At 40.7% G+C, this 16,968-nt stretch overlaps 1 protein-coding gene across 1 annotated transcript; it reads right to left on the minus strand.

Moving 5' to 3' along the window:
• Window positions 1–5,706: 5,706 nt before the first annotated feature.
• Window positions 5,707–15,754, minus strand: LOC137064451 (uncharacterized). Its single transcript, XM_067435806.1, has 6 exons — window positions 15,473–15,754; window positions 11,979–12,462; window positions 11,426–11,501; window positions 10,286–10,364; window positions 8,654–8,789; window positions 5,707–7,412 (listed from the first exon to the last, which is right to left on the minus strand). The coding sequence occupies exons 2-6, from the start codon at window positions 12,420–12,422 to the stop codon at window positions 6,999–7,001; spliced, it is 1,149 nt and encodes a 382-aa protein (XP_067291907.1). The 5' UTR covers window positions 12,423–12,462; window positions 15,473–15,754; the 3' UTR covers window positions 5,707–6,998.
• Window positions 15,755–16,968: the final 1,214 nt, after the last annotated feature.

Raw genomic sequence — 16,968 nt, forward strand, 5'->3', positions numbered from 1 at the left:
AGCTTGTGACCGCTGTGTGATACCACTGAGCCTAACAGTCAAACAGTAGTGGCCTTTTACAGTTTTGATCCATTTTAATTGCCAAGACCTTAGCTCTATCAGTTAGCATTTGATACAAGTCCACCAAAATCTCCTAGGAGTAGAAACGGTAAATCCTCAAGAACTTAAAAGAACGTAAATCCCCTTGAAATTAATTTTACCTTGGTGGAACATATTCTTTTCCCACTCAGCATGCACAAAACCCCCTGTAACTGCTTGCGAGCCAATATTTTGGTAACGATGATGGTCCCTTTATGCAACTACACTCACATAAAGGATTATTAGGAACGCCTGTTCAATTTCTAATTAATGCAATTATCTAATCGACCAATCACATTGTCGTTGCTTCAATGCATTTAGGGGTGTGGTCCTGGTCAATACAATCTCCTGAACTCCAAACTGAATGTCAGAATGGGAAAGAAAGGGGATTTAAAAGAGGCTACAATTTGCACAAGCTCACCAAAATTGGACAGTTGAAGACTGGAAAAATGTTGCCTGGTCAGATGAGTCTCGATTTCTGTTAAGACATTCAGATGGTAGAGTCAGAATTTGGCGTAAACAGAATGAGAGAATGGATCCATCATGCCTTGTTACACCACTGTGCAGCTGGGGTTGGTGGTGTAATGGTGTGGGGGATATTTTCTTGGCACCCTTTAGGCCCCTTAGTGCCAATTGGGCATTGTTTAAAGGGGGGGTGAAATGCTGTTTCATGCATACTGAGCTTTTTACACCTTTAAAGACTTGGATTCCCATCCTAAACATAGACAAAGTTTCAAAAACTAATGTTGGACGTTTGATGGAGTATTTCTGTGTTAAAAATACTCCTTCCGGTTTCTCACAAGTTTCGGCAAGTTTTTTTCGAGTATGGGTCTACTTGACGTTAAATAGATCGGAAGGTCCTTGTATGGGCTGTACGGGCTCTTCTCCCGGAAGGGTGCGCGCGCGCGTGACTAGATCGAGAGAGAGGAAATGCACGCTGTAAACAGTCTCTCAGGTGCAGATCCAGTCGTCCGTGAGCACTTATGACGCGCCGCGCTCCACTTTATTCCTATGGGTGACGTCGAGCGACTTCAACGCTTCAGCACAGCATTCCGGGAAGGCAGCGCTGCATTTGAACCGATTTGAACGCAGAAATGATGGGAAGCTTCAAGGCATCGCTTCAGTCGCGTTGCAAAGTGGATTTCCACGGTCACTGCTGTCACAGGACTTCACCAAATCATACCAAAGAAGTGTGTTTTTGACAGAGCGGTCCCAGCGATAAAGTTTCGGTCCTGCTTTGGAAGCAGCCGGTGAGTAAATCAACTTCAAATGTCTCTGCTATTGGCTACCGTCGCATGAGTAAACATCAGTAAACGACACGATCGCGTGCTTCGTCATTCAAATGCGCTAACGGTTACTCCATTGTTGTTCTGTATAACACTAGTCTGACTCTGACGTGCAAAACCGTTTTGCTTGCTACCTCTAAGGTCTAGTCACATACAATAGTCCATAAACCAAATCATGTCCTCATAAACTGCACGTAAAGACACACAGAGGCCCCTAAATACAGTACATACCACAGAGACGGACATCCTGATGTTGCCGTTTCTCCTGTTCAATTTATTTCAGCCTCAGATTTGATTCTGGATCATTATCTGTATTAGCTGAGATAGCCATGGGTTTCTCCACGCTTGAGGACGTCACCGCTTTGTGCACATTCGTCATTCTTTAGCTCTGCCCACACGATACGCCTCCAGGCGCTCGTTTTTTTCCGGAAAGACTCGGTACAGCCCATATTTCTTTTATAAATATGATAAAACTAAAGACTTTTCGGAGATATGAAGGATGCAATACTACTCTATAGGTACTCAAGATTGACATGAGATTGACTGAAACTGAGTGTTTCACCCCCCTTTAAATGCCACGGCCTACCTGAGCATTGTTTCTGACCATGTCCATCACTTTATGACCACCATGTAACCATCCTCTGATGGCTATTTCCAGGATTATGCACCATTTCACAAAGCTTGAATCATTTCAAATTGGTTTCTTGAGCATGACAATGAGTTCACTGTACTAAAATGGCCCCCACAGTCACCAGATCTCAACCCAATAGAGCATCTTTGGGATGTGGTGAAGCGGGAGCTTTGTACCCTGGATGTGCATCCCACAAATCTCCATCAACTGCAAGATGCTATCCTATCAATATGGGCCAACATTTCTAAAGAATGCTTTCAGCACCTTAGTGAATCAATGCCAAGTAGAATTAAGGCAGTTCTGAAGGCGAAAGGGGGTCAAAACAGTATTAGTTAGCCTAGAAATCTAGACACACCCTAGCGGTCAGCGACTCTAATCTGCCGTGAGTGTCGTCTAGCAACTTTCAATACACTTCTGAGCTGTAAAAGCCAAACTCTGGTCGGGCCAATCACATTGTGTAGAGTCGGTGGGTGGGGCTTAACATAATGATGGCCGAATTGCGCTTGCGTGCTACTAGTAAACACAGAGGCTGGCGAACAGCGGCCTTTCGAATCAGCTTTGGCAGCGACTCTGGAAGACTTGGAGTTGAGCTTTTCTCTGAGAAAAGAACAAAGAACGGCACTGAAGTTATTCTTAAGAAGGGAAGATGTGTTCAGAGTTTTGCCGTCCGGATACAGCTAAAGTTTAATCTGTCAACTAGCTCTGCTTCACCTTGGTTGCTCTGTTTGGTTGTAGCACTATACTATTGTGTGCACGCTGCGCAGAGGGAGTTTGAAAGACAACCGTTTATCCCGCCCCTCGGATTGAGCTCTGTCAATGGTGAGTTTCCAGACAAAACATCTTGTTGTGGGTCTGGCTTGTCAGGCTAAGTATTAGTATGAAGTTACTAATAATCCTTTAGGTGAGTGTACATGTCAACCTATTCTAACCCTAGCCAATCTACTAATATTAACACTCTCATGAGAATTATGCTCCCTTCACGTGCTATCGGAATTATCATAAATATGAGTTTCCTTGGTAAAAATTGCACATGAACACCCTCTGATGTTGTTTACCAGTGGGAAGTTCAGAAATAATTTTAATACCCAAAATCAATAAATATGAATACATTTAATAGCCAAATTCATGAGATGGGAGTGCCATAAACTTTAAACATGGTGGCGGGGAGAACTGCTGTGACAGATATGATTTATAAAAAAAAATGTCCCCCAAACAGCTAGATCGTCTTGTCTTGTTATTAAAGCAGTGCATATTCTTATAAACGAGTAATCGTTTGAAGCGTATTGAATGTTTAATACGCAGAGAAAATAGCCTGTATTTGACGGAAATTACAGAATCAACAGAAAGTTGATAGCATCGTAAATGTTTATATGGTTGTCAGTGTGTGACGCTACATATAATGTTGGTTTTAAAAATATTTTCCCCAAAAATAGACAAGAATAAACCTGTTTATTCGGACAGAAAAGCACTTGAATGCAACAAGCTCTTCTGAACTGGAATTGTGAAATTTCCGATGGCACGTGAAGGCAGTGTTAGTATTTTTTACTCATGTGCCATGCTTGTTCACACGGAGGCACCTAGATTGATGCACCTAAGATGGATTTTGACCTAGGTTCTAGTGCTAAACAAATATTGCACCAAAAAAATAAACACATTTTGCACTTATATGAAGAAAGTAAAATAAGATTTTCCCCTCTTTTGGTCATATGTCATCTAAAGAATCATGTGACCCAGGACTTGCTATTTCCTTAAAGAAAAAACCCTGTTAGGGATACACTGGTCGGTCTGTTGAAATTCCGGTCCATACTGATAAGCCATTAAGATTTTTTTTTCATATATAAGATAACATTAAAATGTTATACTGTTTTATGTATTTAAAAAATAAAATACATCTAAAAATATAAATACTTTAAAGAGGGAATTCAGGTCCCTAGTGAAAAAAAAACATACCAAAATGTATTTAAAATGTATGCATTTCATACTAAGTATACTACAAATACATTAACATATTACTGTCATCGCTTTTCACATTATCATTAATATCATTATTAAATTATTTGTGATTTTAAACTTTATTTACTGATTAGGAACTATTGTTCATGTGAAAAATAAACAAGCACCTTATTAAATATTGACTGTTACATATACAATATTGACATCAATATCAGCTGGTTTATCGTTCATTCCTATTACTAATGTTTATACTTACATTTGCATTCTTTGCACATCTCTAAAGATTCTTTTTGGCATTTTTAGCATTCTTTTGCTATAAACTGTTTATTCTGCATTAGTAATAGTAGTAGCAATAATAAGTCATCTAAATAATAATGGAGATGGGTCTCTGCGGTATGCAAGACGGGCATAACTTGAAGTCTTGCAGGTTGCAGACAGATTCTGTTGGAATAATGCCTCAAGGTTGGCAAAACTCATGGTTAGCACAGATAAAGCAGCGCACTGTTTCAGTCCATGCCAAAAGGAAGTGACTTTTGTTGTGGTCTTACAGATGTATCCTCAAAAGATGTCCTCCACATATACTACTGCAGGATATGACCAGTTAATAAGACCGTACTGATTTCTGAGAAGTACATCTGTGCTCTCTGTGCTGTTCTTAGTAACTGTTTGTTCTATAGACATAAATAATACCTCATCTTTCAGCTTATTGAGAAGTTGACCTCTACATGACCTTACTGGCACTTAGGTCACATATTTGCAATTATAATGGTTAGGGTTATGCATATGCTAGTTGGGTAACTTCCACTCATTCTTTCTGTAAAAAGGAAGTGTAGTTTGTTAATCTGATTAGAGAACATTTGCACTTCTCTATAACAATGTATAGTGGACTTGATATTTGAATGGACTGTCTTCCCAATGCCTACAGTATAATGAGAAATATGAGTGCCATTGCTTAATGCGACTGGTTGATTGGTGTCCGACTTTGATATTCTGCACAGCAGGGAAATGGAAAGAAGCGGGATTCGGGGTGGAGGACATCTGAATTACTCACCGTCCAGAAAAACATTGGCTTTTCTGTTCTCCAGAGGATGTGGGTTTTATTCTACATTCCCCGTTCTACCTTCCCAGAAACTGAAGAACAGTTAATCACCAGAGACCAATCCTGTAATATTCAATATTCTCCGACACATCATAGATCCAGCTAAGGTCAAGTTGTGATTTAACAAAAGCTATATTTTAGATCCGTTTCGTAGTCTGTCCTTGTCTAGCAGGGTTGTTTTAAGAATGACTTTGGTGGCTTTGATATTTGAATAGATGCGCTTGTATGAGAATGCCAAAAAGTATAGCAAACAAAAAGGTCTGTGATGAACGGTCTCCTGGTGCGATATCAAAGCCATCCTGAAAACAATGGACATAAGGGCTGCCAAATTAGATGTGGTTTATGTTGTTTTGACTGAACTAAAAAAAAATCTTTTTTTGACTTATTAGACATGCATAGCATTTAGTTTTTATGCCATTAATGGACTGATGAGATATAAATGTATACCATAGTACATATTTCAATACAGCCACCGATGGCATTAAAACTGATGGGAAAGTTTGTCCAAACATATACATATATATATATAAATAATCAATTAATTTATAAATACTATACTTTCCACATTATCCATGTCTAGATATCAGTACTGTCCATTGACAAACCTTCAATAATGTGCATGCGATCAGTTGAAACAAAATGCTTGAAGACAAACGGAATACAGCAAACAAATATAACCACATTTATTTCTGAAAGTAGAAAATATTACACTATAAAGGCCACTTTGCAAGGGTAAATTAACAACTTTTCCAAATATGTACACAGTTAATACCTTTCCCTCTTAGATATTGTCCAGCTCTGTGGCAAACCGAAATGTCATTCTCACATGACCACAGGAAGTAGTTGGCAAGAGTTTCAAATAATTTACTTGATAGCAGAAAATGAATGGCAGGAGTTTTGAAGGTTCCTGATTTTCTTTTTGTACATCCTTCAGAGGCGTCAGGTATTCTGGATGGTTCACGCTCTCCCTTCAAAACCAGTGAAGAGGCACAGTTTGACATCGAATTGACAGGCACTATATGCCCTTGAACTGGGAGGCTTAAAAACGAACAAACAAACAACAAACAAAACAAAAAAAGCGAAAAATTTGCAGTTCACATTCTTTACAATGGCACCAGTCAAGCCTCCGGAGCTTTCTCTTGTGAAGTGTTAGTTCGGCATGACAGGCGAGTTTCGCTCACTGTATTTATGCTCTTTATGAAATTGCCTCGCTCTGAGTCTACTTGCGTGTATGTACGATCTTACTGTATTCATACACTACCGGAGATGTGGCGTCAGAATGAGGTAGAACTGTTGTACCAAAAACATAGCTAGAAGTTTAAACCTATGAAGTAACAGTCACATCAAATCAACTCTGTAGAGTGGATTTAAAGAGCAAACTAAAGCAATAAATTCACATTCAACCACACCTACGATAGAGATCACTAACACGCTGGAATATCTGAAGTGTTCCCAGAATAAATTCCTCCCTCTTTTACCATCCCTTTCTGGAAAAAAAACGGCTGCTTCGTTTTGTGTAGAGATTCGCTTTTTCACAGATACCAATATGCTGCCTCATCGGATGCGGTCGCCACAGGAGAATTTTCCTCTTTCTTTGTTTTAGGAGGAAACCATCTCAAAAGGTAAAGTATAAACGTGAGCCAAGATCACAAAACCTTACTCAACCCCCCTCCCCCCTCACACACACTGCTACAACGCACTCGTCAGTCCAACAGAAAGGGAATAGACGCAGACGTACACATCTCACACACACAAAGATCACACTCCGACACTTTTCAGTTTGTAACTGAACACGTCTCTGTTTTGCCAGGCTACTCCCTCTGCTGCATTCTGTGCCTCTTCCCAAGACTAGAACGGAGGCAGGGATTGTGCTGGAGTCGGGTGACTCCAGACCAGCTGGGGGCAGTCACGCTCTAGCTAGGCTCTGATCTCCCAGAGCCCTTTCGCGGGACTAGGACCATCCACCAGCTGCCGTGCCACCCAAGCCCACTGGGCCTTTCTGGGAGATGATGCTCTCTGTGGATTTAAGAAGTCTCTCAAGGCATGGCGCATTGATCTTGGCTGGAGGTGGTCGACTGGGAACAGACTCTGTTTTACACGGACGGTCCGTGCTGGAGGACACAGAGTTGTCCTGCGTCGCGTCCCTGTCCCTGTGAGCTGTTAGAAAGTTCCGAACCGTCCCCTGAGCTTGATCAGCCGTCGGGGAGCAGATGGGTGATGTGTGGAGCCATTTTAGGTTGGTTGCAGAGTAGGGCCCTGGGGGTGTGAGGTCGCTGACTCTCATTGCCTTGTTACCCATGGAAAGGGCACTTGTGGTGGCAGGGTTTGCATTGCCAGTGAGCAGGGGAGATGTAGCTGGAGACAACTGTAAAGTATTGAAAGAGGGAGGAATTACTTAAGATTTTAATGCAAACATTTCTGAGGATCTCTTTGCAGTTGGTTTGCCAAGATTTAAGAAAATAGTTATATATTAGTCAATATATTATCCATGTTGGTTTCACATTGTTTTGAAAAATCTATCCCATTTAACAACTAAAATATCATGTGGTGTAACCTTCAAGAACTAATGATATGTATACAATTTAAAGTTTGTGTTACTACAGTGGTTCTACAATAATTTTATGAAGTGACGAGAATAGTTTTTGCACCAAAAAAAAAAAAAAACGAAATAACTACTTATATAGTGATGGGCCGTTTTCAAAAGCTTTGAACAGTTATGAATCCGCGTATTGATTCATGTTCTTTCGGATCGCGTGCCAAAACGCTAAACTGCTGAAATCATGTGACTTTTGGCGATTTGAATCATGAATCGATACGCTGATACATAACAGATCGAAGCTTTGTTTTGAAATCGACCCATCACTATACAAGTTGTTATTTTTTGGGGGGTTTTGTGCACAAAAACTATTCTCGCTGCTTCATAAAATTATTGTAGAGCCACTGTAGTGAGATGGACTTTTAACTATGTCTTTAGTGTCTTGAGAGAGGAAATGATATTAGTGTCAATGAAGGCCTTTCTGAGGCATCGGATCTAAACAAAAATATCTTCATTTGTGTTCCGAAGATGAACAGAGGTCTTACGAGTGTTGAAGTGTTTAAATTTTTGAGTGAACTAACCCTTTAAGGTGAGAAGTTTCCTGAAGTCGCACCACATGGCGTTTTACAATAATTCATGAATGAATAACCCAGTTAGTATGAACGGCATGTGTAAATTTTTGCTTAAATGACTAGATTCAATTGGAAAAAACAGCGTCAGGTCATTGATCTATGAAACCTATGACCTATGTAATAGAAACTATTGCAATAATAACTTAGGGGTGTAGGGGTAGGAAAAAAAGCATGACACTATCATTTTACTTTGCAGACTTTTATCTGTTCTGCGAAAGCATTCCAAAGTGACCTGTTCTTTTCCGTCATTGTTCTTAGTGAACATGAGATGTGTATTTTATACCTCTGTACTGTAAAAATAGATTTTAATCCTTTCTTGTCTGTCCTGTTCCTCTTTGGACCAGTGATTACAGTATAATAGGTATTTCAGTCTCTCCTTTTCAATCAGCCTGTCGTCTTAACTTACACATGTTCGTGACAGCTCTCAGAAAGCCTTACCTTGGGTTTCTTAGATGGGGTCGTCTCCTCCATCAGCGCTGCGGTGTTGGCTTGGTCGCTTCGTTGTGGTTTTATGTGAGGGAACCAGTTCTTCAACATTTCCTCCATTTTCAGAATGATGTTGACGTATCTCTCCCTGCATGGCACAGGAAGGACAATGTTTAAGTCTGGTGCACAAAAAAAACAGACTTAATGTGACTGACATGACTAAAAATGAAAGTCTACAGTTCTGAAACCTCGTTTGGCGAAAGAACACTTAACCGCAAGTGCACAGCATCATGCGTACATGTGCACAGACACACAAACGTGTTTCTCAAAAGGAGAACGGATCCTGTGTTGAGTCACACATGTTTGTACACACACGTGGCATTGAGTGCAACCGTTTCCCTCGCCTCTAAATATAGACATAAGCCTGCAGCAGGGCACTGACGTCCACGTCACAGGGAAAAGAAATAGTCGTGCTAAGGAGCAGTGATGCAGACACACGCACATGGTGCCCATTGACTCGCACCAGCCTCCGACAGATGGTTAATGGGGATTAGTGCAAGTCACATGACCAAAGTATCTGCTATGGCCCCATTCTTAGCATTTCAAATTTAAAAGGTTACTGCCATAAGAGTTACCTTTATATTCCCTTTTCTGATGCGCCTTTGCATTGGGGGACTTGTCGGCTGGCATGATGAAATGGGTGAATGATAAGTGGTAGGGAGCCAGCCACGCCCCCAGTAGTGTCAGCTTCAATTTGGCTTGGCTCAGTGCCTCGTTCAGATGGCCAGAATTAGTACCCCACCCAAAACCCCATCGTCCATGTTTTTAGTGGCAGAATACCCATTTCAGCCGTATTTTTTGCCAGGCGTGTATTCATGCCGCACAGGTTGCGACACTGCTGGACACGGCCCAAAGCACACCAACGATCTAGATGTTCTAGACTCTGCACTCGCACGTGAATATTGAACTTTGTGAAGTAGCACAAAGCAGTACAATGAGAGCAGAACTGGGCTGCGTGCCAGGTGCTGTTAAGAAGAAAAGTAAATGACGCACCTAAGCCCAGCCTGACCCATTATGAGGTAATTCGACGCAACAGAAGCACTGACTCCCCCTCCCAAAGACGACATCACAGACTTTACACCGTCTAGCCAGAGGAGGACTAATCAATCAGAAGACTGGCTACTCCCTTGAGGAGCTGGGACATTTTTAACGACCTATGCTTGAGTTCTATTCTTGTCCAGCCATTTTTAGATTTGTGATGGCAGGTCCGCACTGGCCCAGCGGGCCCCCCCTCCCCTCTCTGGACCAAGCATCATGCTGCAAAGCCATGTGTTTTCACATTTCCTTGTCTCATTCACTTATACCCTCAGAGCAAAGACATTCACTTCCAGACAGAGCAGAGGGCGTAGAAGTCATTCGCAAGTGACGTGGGACAATTCAACCGTGGCTTACCGCTGATGTGCGCAAACACACAAGCACCGAAACTAGATTTCCTCACAACGTTGCAAGTAGTGGATTGAGGTAGATTAAGTAAACGGACACACCATCTATCAGCTCGATCTGCGATGGAGTGATGTGCGGACTAAAGCCCTCCTACCCTCAAACGGCCCGTGAGTGAAGTGAAAGAAGCAGTAGGGAACTCACCCCATGCAGGGATTCTGCAGGACCCCCATTATCCTCTGGATGCGGTCCATGGCCACACTCTCTTGGAAAGTGCTGAGGCCTGTAAAAGGAGAAGATACAGTTTAAACCTTTTTTTATGAGCAATGCCAGCTTATTGTCTCTGACAGTCTGCGCTACGTCTGTGAGGCAGATGGGTTCTTGTGAAGCACGTGGGAGGACAGACTTGCTGTCTCTGTGGCCAGGAAGTCCAGTGTCACCCAGAGCCCTTGCATTGACAGCAATCCCAGACTCATGAGCAGGTCCGCAACCTGTTTTCTAGTACACATGGGACTCAGCCAATAAAACTTTTCTTTAAGTACCCAATAGCGGAAGTAACATCTGCTGGCATTTTACAATAAAGTCAAGCTTGAGCAAGTTTTCTGTGTTCCGACCAACCGTGACAACACGATTACAGTAACAAGCCATTTTCCTGTCCGCACTGAAAGCGAAAAATGCTTTGCTACGTAACAGTCAGTCAACCAAAATATTGCATGGGGCGTTTCTCTGTTTGAATTCGTAAAATTAAGAACATCAGTACCACACTTCTCCAGGTTGCATCAATTTAACGGTTCCTTGAGATGCATCTTACCTCACACAGCTAGTACCTTCTTTTTCAATGTTTAATATACACAAGAAACCTTTAAAAATCACACCTTGTCGCCTTCTTAGGACACAGTGCAGGGTGCAGATTTGACGGTCATTTTACTTGTCAACAATGTTACAATAATCAAATATTTAATCCCATTATGCAAGGACACAATGGAAAAAGCTAACCCTTGAGCTTATCTCTACAGGTGTCTTCAGTATTTCAATCTAGACCCTGGGGTATTTTTGGAGCTGTGCGGTTTGCACTGCTTTAGACATCTGTCTTTCAACCACTCACGTTTTATTATGACTAAGCGAAGGCAGCATAGGCCACCAGGAAATGACTGTGGTTGATTTGGGTGCCTCATTTCATTTATTTTCATGACATCTCAGTCCCAAATCTCATGACATGCATCTCTACCATTGCCTGCTGCCTCTAATTTGACTGTTTTCCTTGCATACTGATTTTAAAAAGCAAGTTTTTGAATCAAGGCGGATGCTGCTAAGACTAATAAGACTGAATAAAGCATTACTCACGTTCTCTGTATCTGCCCGAGCGGAGGCCATTAAGGATTGAGGACAGTGGGTGAATGTAACACTGCAGCTCCAAGCACTGCAAAACAAAGAGCATCATTCAGCATTTCATTCATTTGTCAGTTATTATTTATGGTTTAACATTTCTCTAACCATTTGTAGAGTTTTCCTTTCAGGATGACACTGCCAATTATCATAAACTAACAACATCAAGTTGAGACATTCCTTTGTATGGCTCATAATGTCCAAAGAACAACGACACTGATACAAACAGTGACTCATCTACTCTCTCACACATTTATGCTAATGTAATGGAACGAGTTATCACTGCATTTCTACAAGGTAGATTTTTTCACTCAGTAGCCTCGTGTGACTCATTCACTTTTCACCTAGAAAGAGCACATGGAGGAGGGGTCTTCCTGGAAGTGGTTCTGCTTGAAAGTATTTTTTTATTCTGCTCGGGTGGAGATAGATCATGTGGGAGATAAGGGTGCTTTTCAGAACACCATGTCCGTTCCGTGGCATGCCGGCAACTCAAAACTGGCACATATCTCACCTTGCATGCAAACAGCCTGTCTTTCTCCATTTGTTCAGGTGTGAGCTGCCTCTCCCTTTGCTCCGGCACCATGGAGCTCCGTGTTCTCTTCAGCGCCTGCCTCTTTTTGCCTATAGGGCTCTCGGGGCACCGGCTGTAATTGGTCCTATCCCCTTGTCCCAGGTGAGAATGGCTGCCATCCTCGCTGTAGTCAGAACTATTGCAGCTAGATGGAGAACTTCCCCGAGAGCTCATGTTCTCTTTGTCCATTACCTCCCCTTTATCTCCATTCCTCTTTGAGAGCAACTGGCAAGTATGGACCCCCTGGACGACCCCCGAGGTGGGGGATTTTGGCAAGGTGGTTTGTCCCTGCACTTTGGTACAGTCTGATTCTAACTCGCTGTCGTTGTCCTCATCGTCACTGGCCAGCCAGTCAATGGAATAGTCCGAATCTGAAGCTGACATCTTAGGAAGCAGGGTCTAACCAGCACGGACCATCACTGACCTGCGGGGGAAACAGGGAGTACTTTAATCTCCAATTTTAATAAGCGTTAAATCATTACACAATACAACATGAGTTGGCATGAAAATGTCTAGTAGAGAAGGAATGATCTTGCTTTCATTCTATTGCTTTGGCAGGAATATAAAAACAAAAATTCCACCTTTTGCAGACCTATTTCCGAGATTAATAGTCTAGAAGATACAGTGGACCAAAATGACAGCTTAACCACACATCTTCAATAAAGTCCTGTGAGATACTGAATTTATGCCAGCTCAGATAAGCGTGTTTTTCAGACACACCACCGAGTCCCACACACAGACTAAAGATAAACAGTGGTCTTTTTTAAAGTAAAAAAAAAAGACTTATGGCTGTTTCACAAACAGTGCTGAGAACTCCTAAAACTGACATTTACGGTTAATTCTAATGTTTTCAATGACAACACCGATTCTTCTTGTAAATTAACAGTACCAAAACAGACACTAAAAGAAAACATACACATTTTTGTAAAAAGAAAAAAAACTAGCCTTATTCATGCATAATATTGTAGCAACAGGAGGAGACAGTCTTTATTTATTCAAAATTAAGATGTTTGAAATAAGATTTCTTTTAGAGAAAATTTGCACACCAAGTAGCACATGCATTTTTGCTCTGATTTCCACTCATTGAAAACCCCTTGAAAATCAAGCAATACAGAACTAACAGGCTGTGTTGAAGCAGGTGATACAAAAAAAAAAAAACATGCGCACACATTCAAAGCCCTGTTTGTTTATTCAATGAGACCAGAACGCCGCAGCCATGGTGACCACCATTTGATACAGAACAAAGACCCTAGAAATAAGCCCTTCTTTCTGCAGCATTTCATTGATGAATTGCTCAGATTCATACATTACTAGCTTGCGCCTAAATTGAACATTCAAGTAGTGTATGTAGGTTACATTTAAAAGTTAATTCATTTGTGGCCTTGCTTTTAAAGGAGGGTGAGACTAGGAACACACAGCTGGGTCCAGATCTGCAGCCTTGAGCATTACCAGACATTTTTCGGCTTGTATTATCAATTCCATCAGTTCTTGGTAATTCATAATAGACATGCCTTAAGGAGTACACATAAAATTAGTGTTTACAATGTTATGTTTAATGAGCCAAGCCATGAATATTTGCTAAAAGCGTATGTTGCACACAAGCAATTGCTTTGTGCTTTCTCTAAAGGTGCAGACCGACCATTTTTTATAGTCGAGCCGAGGGCTTTTTATGAATTAACAGGATATGTATGGGATGCAAAAATTTGTGTTATGCCTAAATTAATAAAAATCACACGAAAAAAATGAAACTGCCCATACACTGCATTGTTACATGGCCTATGCATTGCTATCAACAATGCATTGTGGTCACATTAGGTTGAAAAAATTATTCATTTTAATGATAGTTAACCCAAAATGTTAAATTCTGCCATAAAATACACACCATTATGTTGTTCCAAACCTGTAGAAGTTTCTTTCGCCTGTTGAACACAAAAGCAGATTTGAAGAGTGTTGGTATTGACCGCAGTATTTTTCCCTACTGTGGAAATTGTATGCGTGTTGGATACAGGCAACTAACTTACCAACATTCTTCAAAATATCTTCTTTTGTGTTCAACAGAAACTCATACACATTTGTGGCAACTTAAGGGTGAATCAATTATGATAATTTTCATTTTTCGTGAACTATCCCTTTGGGATCAGGAAAATATAGCACCTCAAGCAATGCATTTTCACTTATGTACGGTCTATTTCCTTTCCGTTATTACAAAAGTAATTGTTTCTCCAAAAAACATTTTAAAATACATAAATGAAAATAACTTCTTGTACAATAGAAGTACTTTTTGTCAGTCATTGTGCACGCACGAGGATTTTCAGACTGCCTAAGCACATTCCCATCTCTTGGGCATTTAATCCGTCCATCAGCTGGTCGGTATCATTGCAAACAAATGGACTGCTGAGCCAGAGTTCTGCCCTGCCAATAAAGCCACATTATGTAATAGCTCTACCTCAAGCACGCGACTAATTAGCGTTATAACAGTCACAAAGCTCAGGCTTTCCAAATGGAAGTAATTGCTGACCAGCTTTTCCCCGTCAATACTGGTTTCGCCAAAAGTTGAATCAAACAAAACGCCGCGTTTAGCACGACCGCCGTTAGCGAACAAACTCCTCTTTCAAACCGAAAAACTGCCCACATCGGATACTTTACAAGTTTAGTCGACAGCTGGGGACGGGGATGAAAAGGCCCTTTATTAGTTTGGGGTAACATAATTTGACAAAACAAAGAAAGGTTTATTTCCGCAGTGTTTACGTTTGGTTACCAGCGTAAAGACAAAGCGGGCACGTGACAATTATTTAATAGCGGCATTTAGCAAATATAGGAAGTCATGTAACCGTAACAGAGACGCATTTCTTGTACGCCTGCCAGTAATATCGGTTGCTATGGGCAACACGTATATAAATACTAAATGACTATGAAATAAAACCCGTACAGAATTAATGTAACGTTACCTGTCTAATAACTGAGGGTGGGGCCCTGATGATGACTAACACCTTAATAACGTTACACCATTCCAAGAAAAGACCACCGCAATTTGTTACCTTTTCAAACATGTCACAGAAATATATATTTTTTATATATAACGTTATATACAACTAGGCCTATTTGAAATAAACAAAATCTCGCAGAAAACGGATATGCAGCCACAAACTATTACAAAAGACACGACTGACCAAATCATATGCCATCATATTGGCTACATTTAATAGAAAATGTAGACATTATTGCGCGCTAATATATATACATTAAGTACGCATATGTAGCCTATAACTGTATCCCTTTAATAGGCGGATGCCTCTGTTCACGCAGCGGCATCTTCTAAATATCTCTTACATACATATATACAAAGCTCTATATCTCTGTTATTCCTATATGCGTATGCAATTTTTTACACCTCAAAAACATATTATCGCTGTTATTTAAAACGCGAGTCCTACCTCAAGCCGGATGGGACGAATGGTCGCACTGTCCTTTGTTTCAACAGTATATCCAAAGACAACTGGAGCGCCCGATGGAGCCTGTGTTGAGAAGCGTACGTGGTTCCAGTGATGTAGACCTGCAGTTGTGTGGCCCCGTGTTACTTCTCCCAAGGCAACGTGTCTGAGAGGGCGGGCGCTAAAACGCCGAGCGTTCCGATTTGAGAGTCCAGACTCGAATCTGACAAATAGAGCTTGCGTTGAGAGCGAGCTCCGGCTGATAGGGGAGACGAGCTTACATATTAAAATGATATGCAAATTGACAAAACACGTGGACACGCGGATCGGTTTCATTCCAACAGGCGGACAGAATGTCAACTGCGAGCGTTTTTTTTTTTTTGCTCACAGTTACTAACTTTTTTATCCCTCATTAGCTCGGATGCGATGACGCCAGATATGCAACTCCCTCTCATATGTTAGTGTTAGGTTGCTTTTGAAAGTCACAATGAAATCATTTTTTAAGGAATATTTACATTGCATCAAGGCCTATAAATGATTGGACGCCTATCTTTGTACATCATTTTTTCTTTAATTCAGTGCCCCCTCCCCCCAATCTTTAGTTAACTTCCCCTCCCTCTTGTAGCTACATCTCTGATGACGTGTTTACCGGTGTGAGGGCGGGGAAACCTGTCACTCACATGAGCTCAACCAATAGTAAACCACCATCATCTAAAAATTCCCGATAGACAAAATCAGGCCCCACCCTAATTTTTTTTCTTGTTTTATTCAGATCACTTTATGGAACAAAAGAATATAATTTTCGTTACATACCAACTTAAAACTTATTTTTTCTGAGTATGATGCAGCAATGTTTGGGGAGGCCGGAGGGGGTATGTATTATACAACAAGAGGTATGTATAATTATGTCATTATGTATCACTTTACTGCACATTTGCATATGAAGTAAATCATAAATACTTTCGTTTTTTTGTTTAAAAATCTTTTGGACGATTGATGTCCCTAAATTGGGTTGAGGTTAAGGAAAAATTTCTTTGTATTTTAGGCATTGTTGTGTGTGAATGTGTGTGATATCACGACACGTATCAATAATGAGTATTTGGGGCTGAATGTGAACAATAACTGTAACAAATAACATTAAAATCATCATTTACTCACCCTCAAGTTGTTCCAAACCTAAATGTGTTTTTTTGGCGCAAAAAAAGAAGAAAAAAAAGACGATATTTTGAAAAATGTCAGCAACCAAACAGTTTATGGACCCCATTGACATTGTTGTATGTATAATTGGTTTATAGTAAACAAAAAAATTCTTCTTCATTCTATGGGAGTCAATGGGGTCCATAAACTTTTTGGTTGCTGACATTCTTCAAAATATCTTCTTTTGTGTTCAAGAAAGAAATGTATAGGTTTAAAACAACCTAAATGACAAATGATAGAATTGAAATTTTGATGAAAAACAGGCTTCATTTTCATATACAATGATATATTTATTATTGTGA

This window comes from Pseudorasbora parva, chromosome 25 (assembly GCF_024679245.1).
Source record: "Pseudorasbora parva isolate DD20220531a chromosome 25, ASM2467924v1, whole genome shotgun sequence".
Lineage (NCBI taxonomy): Eukaryota > Metazoa > Chordata > Actinopteri > Cypriniformes > Gobionidae > Pseudorasbora > Pseudorasbora parva.